This window comes from Fistularia commersonii, chromosome 14 (genome assembly GCF_037954325.1).
Source record: "Fistularia commersonii isolate RoL2024-O1a breed Wild chromosome 14, RoL_Fcom_v1.0, whole genome shotgun sequence".
NCBI lineage: Eukaryota > Metazoa > Chordata > Actinopteri > Syngnathiformes > Fistulariidae > Fistularia > Fistularia commersonii.
In genome coordinates this window covers 15,522,439-15,543,511 of record NC_141297.1, presented here as the reverse complement: position 1 = coordinate 15,543,511, position 21,073 = coordinate 15,522,439, and the positions used below count along the sequence as shown (strand labels likewise).

Here is a 21,073-nt window from a genome sequence, read left to right as displayed (position 1 = left end):
TCCTCCCGCTCCCGTCAGTTTTTAACACGAGTAACTTCTGAATCAACAGATCGTGTTTATATCTCAATTTTAGGGAAAGATTAAAATGAGTTATGTATTAGGCCTGGGATTCCCGACTGCCTGAAACTCCATGGGTTCCCTCTTGAGATCAGATGAGAAACACTCATATAAGCTAAGACAATTTATATTTCATTATATTTCTTATTCTTCCTCATTTCCACTATTATCTATTACTGTTATGTTTTTACTTGAAACTCTGGCACAACAATTTCCTTCGGGATTAATAAAGTTATTCTCATCTCATCTCATCTAATCCCGCTCACCCAGACAACTCTTCTGAGAAGATGTAATGACCATATAGGTGATTCCTGCAGGGAGGCGGTTCAATGTGAGACACTTTTACGACAATTTTGTCATCTCTGTCGGCGAAAGGTAAGGTGAGGTGAATTAGCGGCGATTAGTCTGATACCCCGCGCGGCAGGGAGGATTCGGTAACATCTCGGAGAGACATTTTGCCCGGTGGAGGCGAAAGAAAGCGCACGGTGTTATCACGCGGCAGCAGACCGCTCGCTTCTGAAATGTGGAATGAGAAGAGGATTGAGAGCGGAGGGGGAAGAAGCGGGTGGGAGAAAACAAAAGAGATGCCTCGGGGCCGATTAGGTGCGTAATATTCAGGTCAGCATCCGAAAAATTAAGAGTCGAACTTTTCTCCGCGAGCGGATAGTCATACGGGATACAACGTGATCATTGTAATGCTTGCCAATGACGGTTGCTTAACAAGATGGGATTGATAGACGTGATTTTGAGCGTCGAGTCTGGAAAGTAAGGCAGTTTGCAAAACCGCATCCAAAAATGACGTTCCAGAGAATGCGTTTTATTACGAAACTCAACTGAGGGTCGGGGTTGAAAATAACGCTCAAATCGGCAACGGCAGAACGTAGAGCGCTTTCACCGGGTGGACCTGTAGGTGGATGAACTATTTAGATATCTTGCTTGGAAAACAGAACCAGCGCTTTATGTTTGGACCAGCCGTTGCATCTAACTTCAACCTAAGAAGACACATTCACAGCAAAGCTGATCATGGTTGTGACCGTGTAATACAGTTGTAATTAATGTTATCAAGCTATTGGTGTATACAGCATACCCTTGTTTTTCCTGGGGGTTACATTCCAAAAAGAACCCCTGATAGGCAAAATCTGTGAACTAGAAACCTTTATTTTTTTTTACAATTATTATACAATTAAATACTCTATTATGCATTGCTGCTGTCATCCTTATGTTTTTTTCTTCCTTCTTTATGGAACGAACGGAAGATTCATTAATTCTGGAATGCCGACCTATAGCCACATAGCTTTTACCTTCCCTTAGCATGTCCAGAAGTTTAACTTTATCTGCGATAGATAGCATCTTCCGATGCCTTTTGGGCCCTGCAAGGTGCTTTTGTCGGTCCAGAGCGTTTTGTCAACATTATGGGTTTTAGAGAAACTCAAAATTGCAAGAGAATTTGCACGTACGTAATGTAAATTTGGCAAGCTGTTTTACGTACGTGTACATATTAAACTGCAACGTTATCGACGCACAGGTAGAGAAGAAGCGGAGTGACTTTTTAGCCAATCAGAATGCAGAACACAATGCACCATGCAAATCCGTGAAGAAGCGAAACCGTGAAAAGTAAACCGCGTTATAGCGAGGGATCACTATTGTATAAGCTTGACGAGAGACCCAATTCTGCATTTCTGCATTATCCTCTTTCACTTTCTCTATAATTGCCTTTTTACCCCATTTGGGGCACAGACTATCCACTCGCCCAAACTTTGGTTTCAGTTTTTTATTAATCCCAGTTTTGTGGCTGGATGTCTGATCGCTTCGTCGGGATCCAAACCCCGCGGGTTGAGAGGCTCAGGTGTGTTAACGCAGGTCAAATCCCATCAGTTTCGGCTCCAGATGGATGACAGCTCAACATCTGATGTCTACAATGGGTGTCACGTTACTGGTATTAAGGTGTGTGTGTGTGCATGTGTGTGTGTGTGTAACCAAGGTTAAGACTGATTTACCCTCCCCGTCTCCTGAATCCGTTCATGTAGCTGAGCAGCCCAGAGTGTCTCCGCTTCGTGGAAACTCGCAGGCCGCCGAGCCAGCAGATCAGCAGACAGCTTTGTCTGGCCTATGGATTGATTCTGGTCCAAAGCTCTTTTTTTATCTTTTTATCTTTCGCTTCTCCATTCTAGAAATGATGTTTCATTTTCAACCGTGGCCGCAGGTGACGACCCTCTCTGGACCGCTCCATCAGCACGCCTGCAGCCTCTTAATGCCACAGCGGGCGGACATGCCCAGCTAATATACACTGCTCAAAAAAATAAAGGGAACACTTAAAAAACACATCCTAGATCTAAATGAATGAAATATTCTTATGAAATACTTTGCTCTTTACACAGTTGAATGTGCTGACAACAAAATCACACAAAAATGATCAATGGAAATCAATTGTATCAACCCACGGAGGTCTGGATAAGAATCACACTCAAAATTAAAGTGTAAAAACAAACTCCAGGCTGATCCAACTTTGATGTAATGTCCTTAAAACAAGTCAAAATGAATCTGTGTTGCTTCCTGAGTGGACACTATGATTTCACAGAAGTGTGATTGACTTGGAGTTACATTGTGTTGTTCAAGTGTTCCCTTTAATTTTTTTGAGCAGTATAGAATAAAATCCTCCCTTTGCAAATTCAAAACGGGTGTTCTCCAGTAAAAGATCAATATGACACACAGGTTCCATGTGTGGCTAACGCCGTGCGTGCTAGCCGAGCGGGCACTCGGTGGTAACCGCTTTCTCTTCATCCTTAGTCATGCGGCAAGTGTTCCCTTTGAGGGGATGCCAACAAGGGGGCGAGGGCATGGAGCGCGTCGATTCAACACAAAGCCGGGGAGCGGAATATGGCGGGAGTGATGGAGAGGCGGACGAGGCATGATTAGCGGAAGTGGAGAGGGGGGTGGGTTGGCGTGAAAGTGATGGGGGAATGACCCAGTTAGGCACAATGCCTCGGGGGGGAACGGAACCCCCGGGGACGGACAATCGGCGAAACCCGGCGCAAACGCAGTCTCGTTGGTGTTTCGGAGGGATTCGCGAAAAGGGCGAGGACAACAAGTGTGTACGTGCTCAGGCCGGGACGGTGACACGGTGAGATGTGACGCCCCGCGGCGCCCGGCTGATTCCTCCACTCTCGCTGACCTACATTCGCCCCGTTAGAGGAATTAAGGGTTCGCCGTAGACGCGTTCTCCTCCCCGAGAACCAACCCCCCGTCCGCCTCTCCACCCCTCGGCGCGAATGCTTCGCATCGTGACGAGATGAGAGAGAAACTCGGGAAAGTGCTGCAGAATTCTGAGACGGAAAAGCGGCGCTCGGAATCTCGTCTCTGCAGATTGAAATGAGCCGGGGTTCATTAAAAGTATCCGGCGAGGCCTTCATCTCGTTTAATGAAGATGGTAAAATATGACAAAGAGCCTCCGCGAGCCTCCTCTCGGCCGGCACCGGCACTGAGAGGAGCCATTGTCTCGCTCGGCCAGCGCCGGGTTGGAACTGTCTTTTGTCGAAATCTCAAACGGGAGAAATTACGGCCGAGCGACCTGCCGTTGGAGCCGTTTAAAGGAGGCGGAACGTTTGGTTAAAATGGCAGATTGACTCCGTCGTGACACCTCCGGACCTACCCTTCCATCCCAGCTTGGATCTGAAACAAAAGGCGGGAGGGGGGGGAGGAAAAATGACGGCTGGCGAACGTCCCCCCTCGAGGGAGACCTCCGATTCCAATAGGGAGGTGTCGGCGCAGGGGTGAAAACAGGAGGATAAAGGATTTGGAGAGGGGTAGACTCGGGGGTTATTTGCATCGTCACGGTCCTCACCTCATTTCCATAAATGAATCCAGGACGTGTGCCTCCTTGTGTTTGTGCTCCTCCGCCAGCTGCCGTCTTGTTTGACAGATGCGGCATCTCTTTTTACCTGCCGCCACTACCGGGGGGGGGGGCGACGAACCCTGACGTTTTATGCCTGTCCGGGGACGGCGACGCAATCATCGGAACTGATTTCCGATCGTTTTCTCCTCTGTGAGGTTGCAAGTTTGCCACACAACAATCATCTTCATTTTACATGCCAGGTGATTTCCCAGAAGTGAAATCCAAAACCGAAAATGGTTCGCGTCTTTTTTCATAAGCGTCGAGTCTGTCAACCTACACGTTGGCAATGGGGAAAGTTGACATTCTAGTAAACGCTAATAAGCTTCGGGTTACTTCCTGCTGGGTGACATAAACTGATAAAATGTAAAATGAGAGCTGGATGGCATGATGCCTGGAGAACTTGTCCAGCCAGATTAGCCCTCGCCTTTTGTTTTCAGCAGTCAAATATATAATTATACCTGTGTTGTTTCTGAATTTCTCTTGTGTGTGTGTGTGTGTGTGTGTGTGTGTGTGTCCTGCATGTCCTGACTCAGGCCACGTCAACTTGTGTTACGCTGCCATCTAGTGGACAAAAAGGTGACAATGACCCCCACCGTGCACCATCTCCTCTGCGTGGAAGAGCTACAGGAACTAGCATTTCCTTTTGAGACATAATAAAATAACAGAAATAAATAGCTGAATCAATAAATAAATCGCAATTTTGTGTTTTTTTCAGTATTGATTGCTCCATACTGCATACCTGTGATAGGTATCTAAAGTCAGAGCCTTTTTCTGACCTTTATATTACAAATCCAATAATTCAAAAGTGGGTTCTTCCCCAGTCAACAATTTAAAATGCATTTTTATGTAATTTCTTTGAGTGTCTTTGTCACGATATGAGTTAATAATTTCAAACAAAGATATTTTGGGACAAATCCAATACTTTTATCCACGAGCCTACTGATAAGCCTACTGCTCATGGTTCATCCATGATGGGTTCATCGCAGAGAATGAATTTCCCCATGGGGATTCATAAAGGATAAAGGATTAAATATGAATTATTATTATTATTACACACTGGCTTCAATTGACGGCCTCAACACTGCGGTACCTGATTGCAACTCGAGGAGGCGCCCCTTTGTTTCACAATAGCAAGGAGTATTTTACAGTACTGCACCATAATATTAGACTGGACTGGAAATAAGACTGCATTAGGAAATCTAGTTAATTGTGTTAAAATTCATTTCTTACACTGATTGTTGTGAAAGTAACATACATTGCGAGCAATATGAAGGCTGACAAAGGTGATTGCTGCCTCACTCACACACACACACACACACACAAACACATCATTTTTTCATTTTTTTTTTACAACGTATTTTAATTACTGCAAATACCAGATACTACAGTGTTTGTCTAGTACAGCGTGAGCAGCTGTCAGATACAGACATGGACATGTGAGGTCAACTACTGGTGGAGAGGTTTGTATCTGGCCATTTTTATCCACCAACCACAGGAGATCAAGGGTCTTACAATTATATAATTTATTGCTATATGATGAAAAAAGTCAAGAACATTGGGAACGTTAAGAAGAAAATGTCAAAAAACAATTAATTCAGATCAGTGATGCTAATTCTTGTGTTAAAACCTGTTTTTAATATTTGAAAATATAAACATTTAACTAAATCTTCCTTTGAGGAGCCTCGGATACACACACACACACACACACACACACACACACACACACACACACAAACACACACACACACACACACACACGCACACACACACACAAGGAAAGATGAGCAAGAGGAACATGCTTTGGCCCTTCTTTGATAAGTGATTGAAAAAAAGCCAAAAAAGAATAAACAGAAATTGATCCCACACTGGTGATACCACTTGCATTAAGAAAGTGAACAAATGTGTGTAATTCTTATGTTAAAGCAAAAAAATTCAAAGTCAAAAATTAGATTCCCCCAGAGTGGTATTTGCACCTGCGTTGTAAATGTGTTCAGTAATGTGTACTAAAACAGAAATAAGAATAAAAAAAACTTTTTCTTCCAAACTCCCTGCAGCAGCAGCTGACCTGTAGAAACAGGCCTACAAAATAAAAATAAAAACAAATTGACCAAACTTTTCCTCCAGAAGCTTTCAGTCTTTAATGTTACTTTTAATTAACATGACTGCTTGTGTCTGTTTAATCTGATTGAATAAGTAGAAAAAAAAACAAGTCGAGTTGATGAAGTACTTGGATTCTTAAATGAGGTCATTGTATTAATAATGCGGCTAAAAGTGCCGATTTAAAAATATTACTTGATACTCTAGCGCTGCCTGCCTGTAGCTCTACATTGCAGAGATTTGTAACTCCTTCGAAGAAAAAAACAACGTCTGTCCTCATCCGACCTTGTGAACTTCCGTCCCGGTGACCGTTGGCTCTGTGTTGCTCCACACGCAGCTCCTCCTTCCCTCCACCGCCGGGCCAGACCTCTGCGATGGCCTCACGCCAAACTGCACTTCTCCACGTTTTAAAGAATGAAAGACCTGCGAACTTTATTTATAAATTCTTTCCCGCTGGTGCCCCGCCCCCCCCCTGCACCCTTGTCCTGAGGTGACCTCATCGACCGTGACCCTGTTCCGTCTGCGACGAAGGGAACCGAGGTAAACGTGTCCTCTCTCTGATTTGCTGCCGAAAGTCAACTGCGTGCTTGCTAGATTGTTTTTTCGCACTAGTTTAATTTGTCCCCCTCCTCACTCGTCCCTCTTCCTCCGCCTTCTTTCCTCCAAGCTTTCACCCGCCCTCTAGTTTCTGTGGTTGCAAGAGAAGAAACAGGGAAGAAAGGCCGGCTCACTCAAGATTTGGTCTATTATTTCTGCAGCCGCGTTCTCTCCGATCGACGTGAGTATCTCCTTTTCCCGGTCTGGATATGTGTATTGCACATCATACAATGTGTGATTTCGGAGAAGACTTGGGTTGGAGTCAGGGTCACTTGGTCCTCCTGATTTCCCCGGGAAATCACCGACAACCACGACAGAGATCACTCTGGTTCTGCCTGAAAGTTGTTGCCTGTCCGGGATGCTGAAAATGCAACCGCTTAAACTCAAAATAAAGGTACGATCCTCTTCGTGACGCAGGAACAAAGAGCAGGAAAGCAGCGGCTTCTTATCAAACGCACAGATAAGCTGTGTCGAACCTCCGCTTGTGCAATGGAAAAGAAGACCGAGGAAAAAGACAATCGTTCTTCTTTATACCGGTGCTTAAATGTGTCTGTTTTATCTGTGTCCCGATCAAGGTCAGCACGGACTCGCAATTTGACAAATAGCCAATTTCCATCGCCATTTCCTTTTGCATTTTGTGTTTTCCCACATGTGCATGTGTGTGTGTGTGTGTGCGTAGACACACACACACGCCGGATAAACAAACAAATACGGTTTGCTTCTGGTCTCTGCAGATTAATATCGAAGCAGGACAATGCCAGAAAAAACTGTTTTATCATGATCTCCTCTCAAAGTTAAAGTTTTACCTGGAGATTTGGGGAACCTCTTGAGTTGTAGTTGAAATGTGATTCTCAAGGAGCCTTCTTTGGAAAGTTTACTAAAAAGATCACACACCGTAAAAACACTCAGAGAGTGTGCGCACACAGCGTGCACTCCTCAAGTATTTCGAGCGCATCAACATGGACCAGCTGCTGGGAAGTTTGCAGCCAACTGCAGTGAAGAAGAAAGAAAACAGACCCGTCCGAAAGTGAAAGTAGAGGCGTACGTGATACCGCGCACGGTGATAATGGACAGAATCAGAGAGCCTCTTCCGTGCAATGCTTGAGGGCTTGTGATTGTTGTCAAATGTTATCGAGGCAACTGGACCAGGATTTTCTCCCAGAAGACGTAGCATCTCTTATCTGAGAGGCTTCTTCAGTTCTTCCATTCTGTGGGGAGTTCTTTGTGTCTAACTGCTGGGGTTAAGGGGATAGGGAGGCTACAGCAATTCGGTTGAACAAATTTGCTATGTCAGTGTGTGTATCTCTATGTTTATGTAGTTGGGAAAACAGGTAAGGATTATGGGGAACTGAATAGGTAACCGTACAGTCAGGCTACTGTGGGCCGTTGAGGTCTCCTGGTGATTTGTAGGGTGCATCTGTAGGCATTTGTGTGTGTGCATTAGTTTTTGATGTGTCTGAAAGTTGTGTCTAAGAGGCTTCTTTGTTCAGCAAAGATCTCCAATCCGACAAAGATGACTTCTTTTGACTCCTCTCTGAAACCACCTGTCTGCAAACACAGCTGTTCTCAAAGGAGGGCCAATGTATTTAAGGTGTGAGCGCTCCAGGTGTTCTTACCTGAAGAGGAGGCTCTGCGAGTCAAATACCAAGCACTTATAGGTGTGTGTTGGTTTCCAGTATATCCTTATATCCTGAACTCTGACCCGTCATCATTGACATCCTCCCAGGGGAATCCGTTGTAGATGTCAATCATATTGAGGTGAGAAATAAAAGCTTCCGCCTCTTGTCTCCTGATTTTAACCCATATGTCATCCAGATAGCTGAACCAGTGGGTTGGTTTCATGTCCCTGAAAGAGAAAAGTGCCCTGCCTCTAAAATGTATAAATTCGCCTCTGTGGGATGCCCATTCACCTTATACGAGTGCCCACCCGCCCCTTCAACCCCCACACTAGCAGTTGTCCACGGGAAAACGCTCCGCAGTCTCTGGGAACTAGAGAAGTCTCTTGCCCAGTGACAGGTGAGAGACTCCAGTATCCCCACAGCACTGTGTGCAGGCTGAGCAGTATAGAGAATGCATGGATGGATGTTTTCATGGAATAAAACAGTCGTCACAATAATATTTGACACAGATTGACCAGGACCTGGATGACAGAACCTACACAGATGCAATGCCGATGATGTTTTGATGATTGTTTTTATACATTTTTATTTCTACCTCATTAGAGAACATGAAAAGGGGGCATCAACACCAACTTTCTCTGTTGTCGTTCAAATCATTCAACATTGAACTTGGACTTGTCAAAGGTGTATTTTGGTTTCAAATAAAGGATCACTTTAAAAGGAATATCTTTCTACAACAAGACTCCCCCAAATTTGTTTGTTTACCTTGACACAAATATGCAGTGTGCTGGTGAAAATGCAGTCCGTGCTTCATTCACGTGATGTAACTATAGCTAAAGAAAAAGCTGCTTTTTAGACACAAAAAATAAGAAAATTGGGAAGGCCAAGCCAATGTTTTTCGACAGAAACACTTAAAGACTGAAGACAGGAGAGGAAATTTACATGTCGCTTAAACACCTAACTGCAACCGTAGACTATTTGCATCCGTCAGAATGACGTGGACATTGAAACAGAAACACCCAGGCCTTTGAATACAAGCCGAATATCAACATCAGCTGACATTCCTTTTTGTCGTCCACATTTGAATAAACAATCAGCTCAATATCAATGTGTAATTTTTTCCGCTTGGAAATTCTTGGAATTCTATCTGTTTGAATTTAGTTGTTCTGGAAATATCTGCTTTCGCTTTCACTGGAAGCCACCAAAAAGCACAAAGGACACACAATGACATTTTGAGTCAGGTGTAATCTTGGAAACTGAAGCACAGCCAGCTTTGTTTAAATGACAGATTCTGGCTTGGAATCAAACGATTCTACAAAGGGAAAGATTTTTCCCGACAGGCAAACTTGACTAAAAACCTTCCGGTTATGTATGTAACTAAAAATAAATGCAACCTACAGTTTCAACACAAATATGAGAGTAGATAATAACATAAACAACACCCTGTCCCATTGAAATGGATCAAGGATCATCTCGTGCTACTCTTGCAGCGTTACCTACACTTAACCTGCATGCACCTGCAAAAATGGCTGCTGAAGTTTACAAAGGACGCAATCAAATTACCTGAAATCCTATTGAATTTAAGGTCACTTATTCAGACGTCTAACATTTGAGGGATTCAAATAAGGTTCGAAACTGTCTGTCAGGTATCGGCACAAATGGGGAGATCACTTAATCCCAGGGCTGTGGGGTGAAACACCTGCTCGCCCAGTGAAACGGAGTTATTAAAGTCGGTTTTAACACCTGTGACTTTTTTCTCCTTTGACAAATCAGATATGTCAGCTGTGAAAAGGCCCTCTCTGTTTGTTTGTGTGACTTCACTCTGGAAACGCTGTTGTGCATCTGCTACATTCTACTCTAAGTTTAACAAGTGTTAAGTATGTTGTAACCTGTTAACACACTGTAAGGTCACATGTGTTTTTTAGTAATATTCCAACTGTCTGCAGATGCTCCACGTGACTGCGGGACGCGCAGGCAGCCTCTTGGCCCGCCGTGTGACAGCAGCCTTGACCGCCAGCAGCGCAAGGATGGCGAGCCACGGTCACGGTATTGTCACACCTGAGTGCAACCTGCACGTCGCATGCGGAACATCACGAATAGTGGGGCCTTTGTGCCGAAATCAAGAAGCTGCAGGCTTTTTATTTTCTATTTTTCATTCTCTGTTTAAGAAAAGAGTCACTATGGTCACTCAGTGCTGCTCTCGGAAGGTTGTCGTGGCACAGGAGGAAGAGCAATTGTGGAACCGAACATTCCTCGGTCGATTCCCGGCTCCTCCTAGTGTGTCAAAGTGTTGTTGAGCAACACATTGAACCCTTTGCTGCTCCCCTGGTGCTGGTTGATGGCATGACTGTTCATCCATGATGGGTTCATTGCATAGAATGAATTTCCCCATGGGGGTTACCAAAGGATAAATTATTAAGTAGTTACTGAAACTATCATTCAGAGCATAAAATGGACAGTGGAAAGTTGTTTTTTTTTTTGCCAAAACATCCCTCAACTGATAGCTTAAAGCCCGAATTCTTGCTAATCTGGCATTCTTATCTCAAAATGCACAGCAAGCTTTGTTACATTTACAATTTTAGTAACACAATTTAGATTTTTTTAGTCTCAGACATCAGCTTTGATATTTAAGTAAATATTCTAATGAGGAGTTATGATGTCAAACCCACGTCTGTGATCCTACCCTCTCCAATTCTGCCCCCAACTCTCCCAACCCCTTCCCAGAACTGCTCTTCAAATTTTTATCACGCATGACATTTGGATGTTGTCTGTTACCGAATGCGGTGCCTTTGGCTTTGGAGCGAGACGTGTTTCGGAACCCCGGTGGGTGTAGTAACCGTGACAACAAATCGCTGCCAAGTTTTTGGTCTCAAAGCTGCAATGTAATATTTGACCCTGAGGATTGTACCAGTTTAAATAATCAGCCAAACTGCTGTAACCTGGGGTGTTGTGGTCCACATCGAGGCCACTGGTTATATTGGGTCACAAACAGCAGAGGGCGCTGCTGTGCCGTCCTGAGCTTCGAGATCTCTAAGGATTCCACATTGTTCCTCCAGGGGCCAGTTTTGTTTTCAACAATGTTTTCAGATTCTGATCTTTCACCTTTATCTTCAGATGTGACCGAGTCAGTGGACATGTCGAAACCCATGTATTCGGACCGCCAGGACACCCCCTTGCCTGACCGGCCATACAAAGAGGAGTTGACCGCCGCTGACAAGAGCCTGAAGCAGAAGGAGATGGGGCCCTGGGGCCAACTGACCAAGGAGGAAAAGATCGCTTGTAAGTTCTGGGAAAGCTGAAGCAAATTTACTTCAGCCTTTTAAAAGTACAATGCAGTCACAGCTGAGCTGCTCCAACTTTTTGAAGTATATTACACTGTTTATTGGAAAAAAAAAAAAAAAAAAAATCTACAAGCAATCCTGGCCAGATGGATACCCACCTAACACATGTATTTAATGCAAAATAGTAGTTTTATAAAGTTTTTTATCTCAATAAGTATCTGAAAAAAAATCAATGAATCAAACATTTTCCAAGTTCTGTAAAAGACTAAAACTACTTACAAGTTTGCAACACAAGGAATATTTCATATTGCATATGCATATACATATGGATCTAAATACATTATAAATTATAAATACCTATATATATATATATATATATATATATATACAGTGTGTGTGTGTGTGTGTGTGTGTGTGTGTGTGTGTGTGTGTGTGTGTGTTTTGCCCATCAGGTTCGGTTTGGGGATACACAATTTATTTTTCAGTTATTTTATTTCTCTTTACTTTCAAAAAGAGGTATAAAGGGCTTGCAGTTTGAGCCAGTGAAAAGTCACAAATCAGGGTGTGAAAAATGGGAATCTGGGGTTTAAAATATTAAAACACTGTCTGGCACCTGGAGTTTTTCAGGTTTTTTTCATACGTAAAAAACAGACATCTAGTGCTTGATGCAAACCCTCACACACTTTAACTTATCCCTTTGCAGTGTATCGCCTGATGTTCCACCAGACCTACCCTGAAATGAAGAGGACCTCAGGTGAATGGAAGACAGTCATGGGGGGCATCTTCATTTTCCTGGGTTTCACTGGCCTGGTGGTCCTGTGGCAGGCAGCCTATGGTGAGTCTGCTTCCATCCATCCATCCATCCATCCATCCATCCATCCATCCATCCATCCATCCATCCATCCATCATTTGGGGGGGATGCCGGAGTCTATCCCAGCTGTCATCCGCCAAGTTGTGGACTGGTCGCCAGTCAATCGGAGGGCCACACATACAGACAACCATTCACTCACTCATTCGCGGCAATTTTACCCAATTTTTTTCCAATTAACCCGCTGCATGTTTTTAGGACTGTTGAAAAAAAAAAACCAACATAATTTTCCTCGTAACTCATAATATCACAAAGGCTCTACTCCATCGAGGCACAATGTTAATGACGTCTGTCTGCTCCAGTCTACCCCCCCCGCCCCAGGACCTTCGACGATGAATGGCAGGCCAAGCAGTTGAAGCGCATGCTGGACATGAGGGTCAATCCTATTCAGGGCTTCTCCTCCAAGTGGGACTACGAGAAGGGCCAGTGGAAATGAGACGGTACAGTCACAGCCCCCCTCCCTTCGGCACACACTGGTGAAGTTGCACTTGAAACATGGAGCCGATGCAGCACATCACGTCTGTGTTACAACCATGTCGTAATAAAGTTTAGCCTGGTATGTCCTTGTCCCGTACATTTTTTTGGAATTCTTAAGAGGTCAAAACTCACCCCATGTTCAAGAGGAAATCCACGTAATTAAGCACATACCAAGGTACCTTTGAGTTGTACCAAGAAGGGGATATGATACTTCAATATGAATTCATGACACATTCGTACAAAAACACTGGTTAGCATCAATGCTCACATCTAGTGTGTGAAGATAAACACACTGGATGCTCTGATATTAGGAAACACTGTAAAATACCTTCTAACATTTGGTATTTCTTGGCCGAGAGTGTTATTTCATAAGATGTCAGGTCCATGTGCACAGTGTCATATGATACATACAGCTTTTCATTTTAGTATTAAAATGTGATGGTAATATTTTCAACCCTCAGAATAAATGTAGTTAAGTTCAACAGGAAGCTCAGATATTAAACTCAATTACCTTCGACATATTTTTAATCAAAACATCTTTCCCTACCTAGAAGGTCTAACGTTGGAGCTGAATCGTGAAAGTTTGTCACAGTTTTATACTGAAACGATGAATTTCAGATAAGACCCGGCCCAACTTGCTTTTAAATTTGATGGATGACAGAACAGTGTTTCCAGGCCGTGTCCAGAAGTGTCACATCACACACACCCCTCTGCCAGTTGGATCAGCTCACCAATTACATTTTCCACTTCCGACTTTTGAAATCTTATTGTCAGCAATTGTTGAGCACCTCACCCCGAAGTAAAATAAAAAAGAGGGGGGATCTCTGTCACCCCCACCCCCACTCCCACACACTATCACTGACATCAATGGTTTATTGGATGGAGGGATAAATGCTGCCCTGATGACTACTTGTATTAATTTACATGCTGAGCCCCCCCCCCCCGAAACACACACACACACACACACACACACACACACACACACACACACACACACACACACACACCAGCACCATGAGGTTCACATTTGCAGATCTGTCTGATACCAATGTTACCAAAAACTCATCTCCCCCTCGGGGTAAATTGTTTTCACTGCTGATCTGATGACTCTCTTTTTTTCTTAATCTAAAATTTAAATTAGGCTGAAGCTCTTTACGACTAAACAGAGACAGGGGAGAGAGGCAACCGAAGACAATACTGCAGTATAATATTCTATTTTTATAGGCCTACAGTTTTGATTCTCAGCCACAGTTAACCAAAATAGCCAAATTGATTGAGCTTAGTAAGGGGGGAAATCATTTGTCTGATTTAAATTTGGAAAGGAAACCTGTAAAGACAGATGTCTTTTACTTAAAATAATCTTTCAAGTTGACATGATTTTTTTCTTCATCCAATTTGCAGGTGATTATTTTCACACATCTTTAAAATGACTTTTTTCAAAATGTCTATACACTTCATACGTGGTTTCTTTTTTTCTGTTTTTTACACAGGTAGAACTGTGCATCATTAGCCAATTCTGAAACCATTCAGATAAAATTATATTTGGTGAGAAAGCCGACAGGAAATCACAATGTAGAATTAACAGCATATTTTAATCATAGTCATAAAATTGTTTTAATCTTTGTTATACATTCAAGAGGTTCGGCTGCCCTGGAACAAGTAGACCACAACCTTATGGAAGTGTCACAGGAGTGATGCATGCACTGTTGTAGTCGTGATCTTTTTGCAAGCCTGTTTTTTGTTGTTTTTTTGGCGTGAAATTTGCAAGGTAAATGCATTGTCAGACTGCCCGAGCACTGTCTTTACTTGAGATGTAAAGATGTGTAGAGCGTGTGTGAAGCTCTTGGGCTCCCCTGCTGAGATCCAGGAGCCTCACAGGGCAGAGCAGTTCAAGAGACAACGAGAAACAGAGCCTGTAAAACACTATGAGACACATCCTGGGACATAAAACGATCCTAAATGTGAGTAATGGTCTGTACACGCCATCCTCACCTTTGTGATGTTTGAATTTCTGAAAACACAAAGCAATACAGCGCTAGTTGGTGTCCATGGAACCAGTGTGACAACTGCCAGGATAACGGAGTCTAGATGATAAAGGATTCTGTATTTCCTTCCTGCAAGCTCACTCAATAGGCTGTGATGCACTAAAGAAAGAAATACCTCAAATTTATTCAAAAAATCTTGATCAAGGTTGCTGTGGTCTTGTAAGGCCCCTATAAAAGAAAATTCATAGCATGGCAGATGACCCAAAAAACTCCCAACGAAAGATTTCAAGAACGGTCGGAGACAAGTGCTTTTCCAACATGGTTTTTAATAGCTTCAATGTAATTTAAAGTTATACATTGGCATTCTAAGACAAACAGACCATGGAACTCGGTCGGGATCCGAAAAAAGGTGTGCATTTTAAGAACAACTGACTTTTGAAAAGATCTGTTTCTTTGCATTTTTCTGTCTAGTAACAAGTCAACAATATAAATGGTACATAAAAACAGAACACGATAAATGACAATGCACATCAACAAAATGAAGATGGAGTTTAAGGCCATTTGAAGGGGCACATTTATGCTTTTGTTTATTTTACACCCTATAAATTAATGTTTATAAGCCAGTTCTTTTTTTTTAAATAAGTTGCTAAGTTGAATGCTATTCTAATCAGTTTAAATAACTAGCATATATATATGTACGTATCTGTACATATATATTTATACACGTACGTCCATATATATATATACACATGTATATATATATATATATACATGTATATATATATATATATACACATGTATATATATATATACATGTATATATACACACACACATATATATGTGTGTGTATTTATATGGGGTCTTGCCAATGTTGTTACACTTCCTTCATTTGTGCCTCCTTCGGAAACGTTGTTGCCAATAAATTCAAACACACACAAACGCACACACAAATACACAGATGTGTATGCGAGCGTGTGTGTGTCTGTGTGTGTGAGTATGTGTGTGTGTGTGTGTTTGCGTTTGCAGGAAGGGTAGTTGCTTCAGTGTTGGGCCCAGACAGCAGCTTCTTGGCGGGAAATACACTAGAAAAATATATATATATATATGTATTTATAAATTGTACTGGAATGTATGAGAGAAGACCTTGGCTAATAACGACAGGATGAATATCAGATGAAATCAAGCAATGCATTTTTTTGATGGGAGTATTTGTTTGGGGTACCATGAGGACTTCTATCTGTTTAAATGGGAATGTACAAGATTTGAGTGACTGTGAGGCTAAAAATGAGAAAAAGAAAAGAGAATTAATGAAAAGGGATGCTGATGATGAAGCCATGCTTCATCATCAGCATCTTGACTCTACAGTGGTAGATGTTTCACACCATCCAGGGCAACGCTTTACACTCCATCCTTTCATGTTTACCCTAACAGTGCCAAACACATATCTGAACCCCCCTGTGATGACAAAATGGCACCGTGCGTCCCTGCTCCAATGCCGAGGCCGCACACCGACGGAATAATCACAAAACTTGTGATGTTACAGCGTAAAATCAAAGATGCTTAGAGACAAATGAGAACCCCCAACCCCCCCCCTGCAATCTTTGCTAACTCAACTGACTGGCAGGTGTGTGTGTGTGTGTGTGTGTGTGTGTGTGTGCGCGTTGTGGTGTGATGTGTTTGCGTGAGCAGCAGGTGGGCCAGCTGTGACTGACACACGTGACTAGGTGTGGTGACAGCCAGGGGAGCATGGAGGCAAGGCGGAGCTGGCTTGAGGGAGGGAGAGGAAGAGTGGCGGACGGAGATTTGACAGATACAAGGTGTCTGGGGAGGAGAGGCAGTGGCTGGGGACTCGAGGGGTTTAGTTACAGAGGAGTCATGAAAGCAAAGCACAGCTAACATTGGGGAAGTAAGTATGAGTTTATGATCCTGTAACAACTGTTAAGAGACTCATCTGCCACAGGTGATGGACAATAAGACAGGGAGATCCAATAAGCCCTGAAGCATGAGTGTTACCTTTTGACAGACATCAGTTTGCTACATCAAACTGTTTCTTTTTTTAAGTCTCAGAAATAAATTATAAATAAATCGGTATATAGAGATGCGTTTGACTGGATACGTTCTGTGTGAGTGCAGCACATCCTTTGCCTATTTTTCCTTTTTATTGCGAGATCACGGTAAACCTCCCCAACACCACAGCGATGCATATGCATGCGACATTTACTGACACCACACATCTTGGTCTGTCTGATCAACCGGCTAAGCGCCCGGAAACTTTAAATTTTAAAGAGCATAAACCTAGGTAGAAAGTCCTGACATTTAAGTAGAACATACTGAACATATTTATCAAACGTGAAGTGTTTGCCACTTAATTAAGTCAAGTGATTACAATTTTTTCTGTTCCATTAACAACAAAATGATACTACAACATTGTTGTAAGAAGTCTTGCAATAAGTATTTCACTGAGGCTTGAAAAAAAGAAATTAATAAAATGTTTATAACACTATGACACAGTTACTGGCCAAGGCACAGTTTCTCACCATGGATCCACCTGTACGGTTGAATTCACATGGCTACAGCTGTAATGGATCGTCTCTCTGACATGTCTGGCCAACTCGCTATAATTAACTGAAATGACTGGGAGATCTATAGCTTTCGTGTCATATTACACAACTTATTTAAAAAAAAATCTTTAAATGTCACCTCTATGTCTGGAGGGACAATTTGATCAGAGGAGAGGACTAGAGAGACAAGCATCCAGTGCATCATCTTCTCCAGCAAAAACTTAACATGACCTGTTTGTGCAGCAGCACAACAAACACATATCTGCTAGCAGTTGGATTGCGGAGCTTACTACAGGCCATTTAACTATAATAAATGCAAAGAACTTTCATCTGCTCAAGTATTATCAGGAGTCATCAGCTTTGGTCACACTGGCCAGCTGGACTTTTAACAATTAAGAATCCTTGCATATAACCGGTTAACATAACTGTAAAGCTCTGGCAGACCACTATCCATCTAGTCAAATCAAAGCTGAGTAACTAAATTCTCCAATTCTAGTCAGTGACAGCTGTCTCTAGGATTCAGCGTGGACTAGATTTTGTTATATATAAATATATATATATAAGGTATATATAAGGTCACAAAATAAACCCATGTTTTTATTACAGTTATTGTGTGGCCAAATATATACATATGTATGATAGGGCAGCATCCTGCCCGAATATTTCAGCAAAACGTTCCTGTAAAACAAGTGGGAGGGGGAGAAAAGTGTTAATACATAGGATTGCCATATGATAATATTAATGAAAAAAAAACTCCCCTATGAAAGAAGCTAACCATAAATATATATATATATACATGGTATTTGGCCACACAACACCTGTAATAAAAAACATGGGTTTATTTACGACCCTTAACACATCCTGGTGATTTCAGATGTTGCCCTGCCTCGGCACACAGAGGAGCTGCAGAGCAGGATCACACAGATCCAGATTGGTTGTTCACCTGTTTCATCATGAATTGGCACATGTGCCTGCGGCCAATTGAATTTCAGCCATTCCTTTACGGCTTTTCCACTGATTATTTTCTTTTAAATCAGTTGTTGAAAAACAAATGGAGAATTAGTCAAAAACTATCTCAAATTATATCATGTGTCATAAACATTTTATTAAGTGCTCAAAAACTGATTCTAAAATAGACAGTTTAACAGCGATACAGTTTTACAGACAAATATCCAACCAGTAAGATTCATTGATAAAACACTGAAAAAGGGGTCTGTTGTCATTATCTGTTTAAGTATTGCTACAATATTGGCTGTATCATTCAGGAACTGTGTGGTAAACATGTCTAGTTGGAGTGGCAGTGCCCTGTTTGTATGAACTACAGCTCTACCAATTGTTGGGACTTGACAAACACAGCGGCCTGGCATTGGACAGGCTAATGCAACAAAAATGGTTAAAAAAAAAAAAAAGGCTGAGTTTGTGACTGTGAGATCAACAGGAACGGTGGTGGTGGTTTAAATGACAGAAAAATACAAAACTGTCAATTTTAAAGGAAAAAAGAAGCCCCAGTCAAGTGTAAGTTAATGACATATTTTGTCACCCAAAACATGTGTTTACGCATCAGTCATGAAAAGCCAGTAATCAAGAGGGACAGGTGATGTGGAGAAATGGAGAATGATCTTGTTGAGCTTAAGATTGCTGGCTGGAAGTGGGGGCTTAAAAAAAAAAGAAAAGAAAGCTGTGGAGAGCGGTGCTACATCACCCCTTCTTTTGCTCTATATGGCACAAGCATAGGTATCATGGAGATGTCCGCGGACCCAGTAGCCTGGCAGCAAAATAAGTTTCTCACACACATGCACGCACGCAAACACACACACACACCACACGCACACACACACACACACATACACACACACACATACTGTTGATATCTAGACAGATTTGGGTTTAATTGTTAGCAGTGTGTCCGTGTGTGTGTGTGTGTGTGTGTATGTGTGTGTGTGCGTGTTGTGGGGAGGGCTAAACAACATCAGCAGATCTGACGAGACAAACGGGACCTTCATTCTGCGGTTTGTGTGTTAAATGTAGTGAAGGAGGCAGGTTGAGGGGTCAGGGAGATGCAGCAGAAACTGCTGCCCCACCTCCTCACAGGCGTTTCTGCGCGATGAGTGACCCAACCACCACACCGGTCACCAAGGTCATCCCTGCCAGCAGCCACTTCTTGAAGCTCTCCTGAGACCGCCTGCCCTCTGCAGCAGCATCCTGCCCGAATATTTCAGCAAAACGTTCCTGTAAAACAAGTGGGAGAAAAGTGTTAATACATAGGATTGCTATATGATAATATTAATGAAAAAAAAAAATCCCCTATGAAAGAAGCTAACCAAAACAGGTAAACCAGGTCTACCAGTCACACACCACCACAAACTGCAGCTGCACCACCCACAGCTTGGCATCATATGACTGTCAGATCCCACATGTGGAAATTTTCCGCCCATCATACACCCAGGTAAATTTACCAGCAGAGTCCAAAAACACATCAGCTACCTTCTTTTTTTTTGTGCCAATGAGATCAAGGTTCCACTACTGGATTAAATATAAGACACCAAGTCACAGCCTCTCTCTAACAGCCCCCCCCCCTAAGAAAAAAATAGAAATAAAAAAGAAATCAAATAAAACCCTTCCCGCTTCCTCCCTCTTGAGCAGATGCTCATGGGGAAGCAGAACCTTTGTTGCTGCTGACATTCCTCCCCTCTTGGTCCTCCGTTTGCAAGGCCTGCATAACTAACCACTGAAATCATTTCCTGCAAGAGAGACGCAGAGAAAACGCACTAACATAGCAGCTTGGGGCAACCACCAACTCTACAGAAGCTGCAAGACGAGCAGAGTTTTTTTGTACGGAAATGAAATTTGACAAAGTGTGAGAAGACCAATCCATTTGGTCATTATAGAAGTGGGAACATTATTTGGGACGACTTTCTCTTGCTCTCTCACTCTTACCTGCTCTCTTGACCTCTTCCATTTCTTTCTCATTTTCTGTTTAAACAACTGGGCGGTCTCATACTGGCAACCGGTAAGAAATAAGACAGGAAGACACTGAAAGGTTCCTGAAATAGAAGGGGGGGCCAGAGTTCTGTAACCTGGGTAGTAAAATAGAGGACATTGTGGCAGCAGTAGTCAAACAGTGAGAGGAAGTTGGGGTCTTTTTTCTGAAATCAACGGAAACTGAAGTCCAAGAGCTGAAAATGTAACTGAAGCCACACAGAGTATATGTTCATGAATTAATCATCTGTTATTAAAACTGCATCCAAATGTTGTCAATCAGGAACTTGTTTTAATGCTACAGTGTGGAGTGCCCGCTTCACCTGATGACCACTGGATAAGGACGACATCAGTTTAGTGTTGGACAGACACAACACATGCCGGAAATGAAAAATGGTTAGATGTTAAAGTCCTGCATCAGACTTAAAACCCACTACGTAATCCTCATGAAAAATTCAAATCCCGTGTTGTTAGGATTATAAAAATTACTTTGTATTTTGGTTTGTTAGCTCGATACTTTGTCCGGTCAATTGTAATGAGAAAATGCTCTGTGGAACCATTTGTTTTCCAATCAGAGCATTCAAAGAGCAAGTTCCTGAACCCTAAATGAAAAAAATCAACAGGCAGCAAAGGTGCCGAGTCAAGGAATTAGTGGAAG

General features: G+C 42.6%; 2 protein-coding genes across 3 annotated transcripts in view; one reads left to right on the top strand and one right to left on the bottom strand.

Moving 5' to 3' along the window:
• Positions 1–6,533: 6,533 nt before the first annotated feature.
• Positions 6,534–12,971, top strand: cox4i2 (cytochrome c oxidase subunit 4I2). 2 transcript variants are annotated; one of them, XM_086159742.1, is made up of 6 exons: positions 6,534–6,586; positions 6,714–6,824; positions 10,209–10,308; positions 11,377–11,541; positions 12,247–12,378; positions 12,715–12,971. In XM_086159742.1, exons 3-6 carry the CDS (start codon positions 10,209–10,211, stop codon positions 12,846–12,848), a joined length of 531 nt encoding a protein of 176 aa, XP_086015868.1. In that variant the 5' UTR covers positions 6,534–6,586; positions 6,714–6,824; the 3' UTR covers positions 12,849–12,971. The 2 variants fall into 2 exon arrangements, with proteins under 2 accessions (XP_086015868.1, XP_086015867.1); XM_086159741.1 differs by lacking the exon at positions 6,534–6,586 and having other exon boundaries at positions 6,684–6,824.
• A 2,209-nt stretch (positions 12,972–15,180) lies between these two features.
• bcl2l1 (BCL2 like 1) overlaps positions 15,181–21,073 on the bottom strand; it is a 30,671-nt gene continuing 24,778 nt past the window's right edge. The window contains exon 3 of the mRNA XM_086159830.1: positions 15,181–19,665. Coding sequence (XP_086015956.1) covers positions 19,522–19,665 — 144 coding nt within the window. The 3' untranslated portion in view covers positions 15,181–19,521. The remainder of the gene's footprint in view (positions 19,666–21,073) is intronic.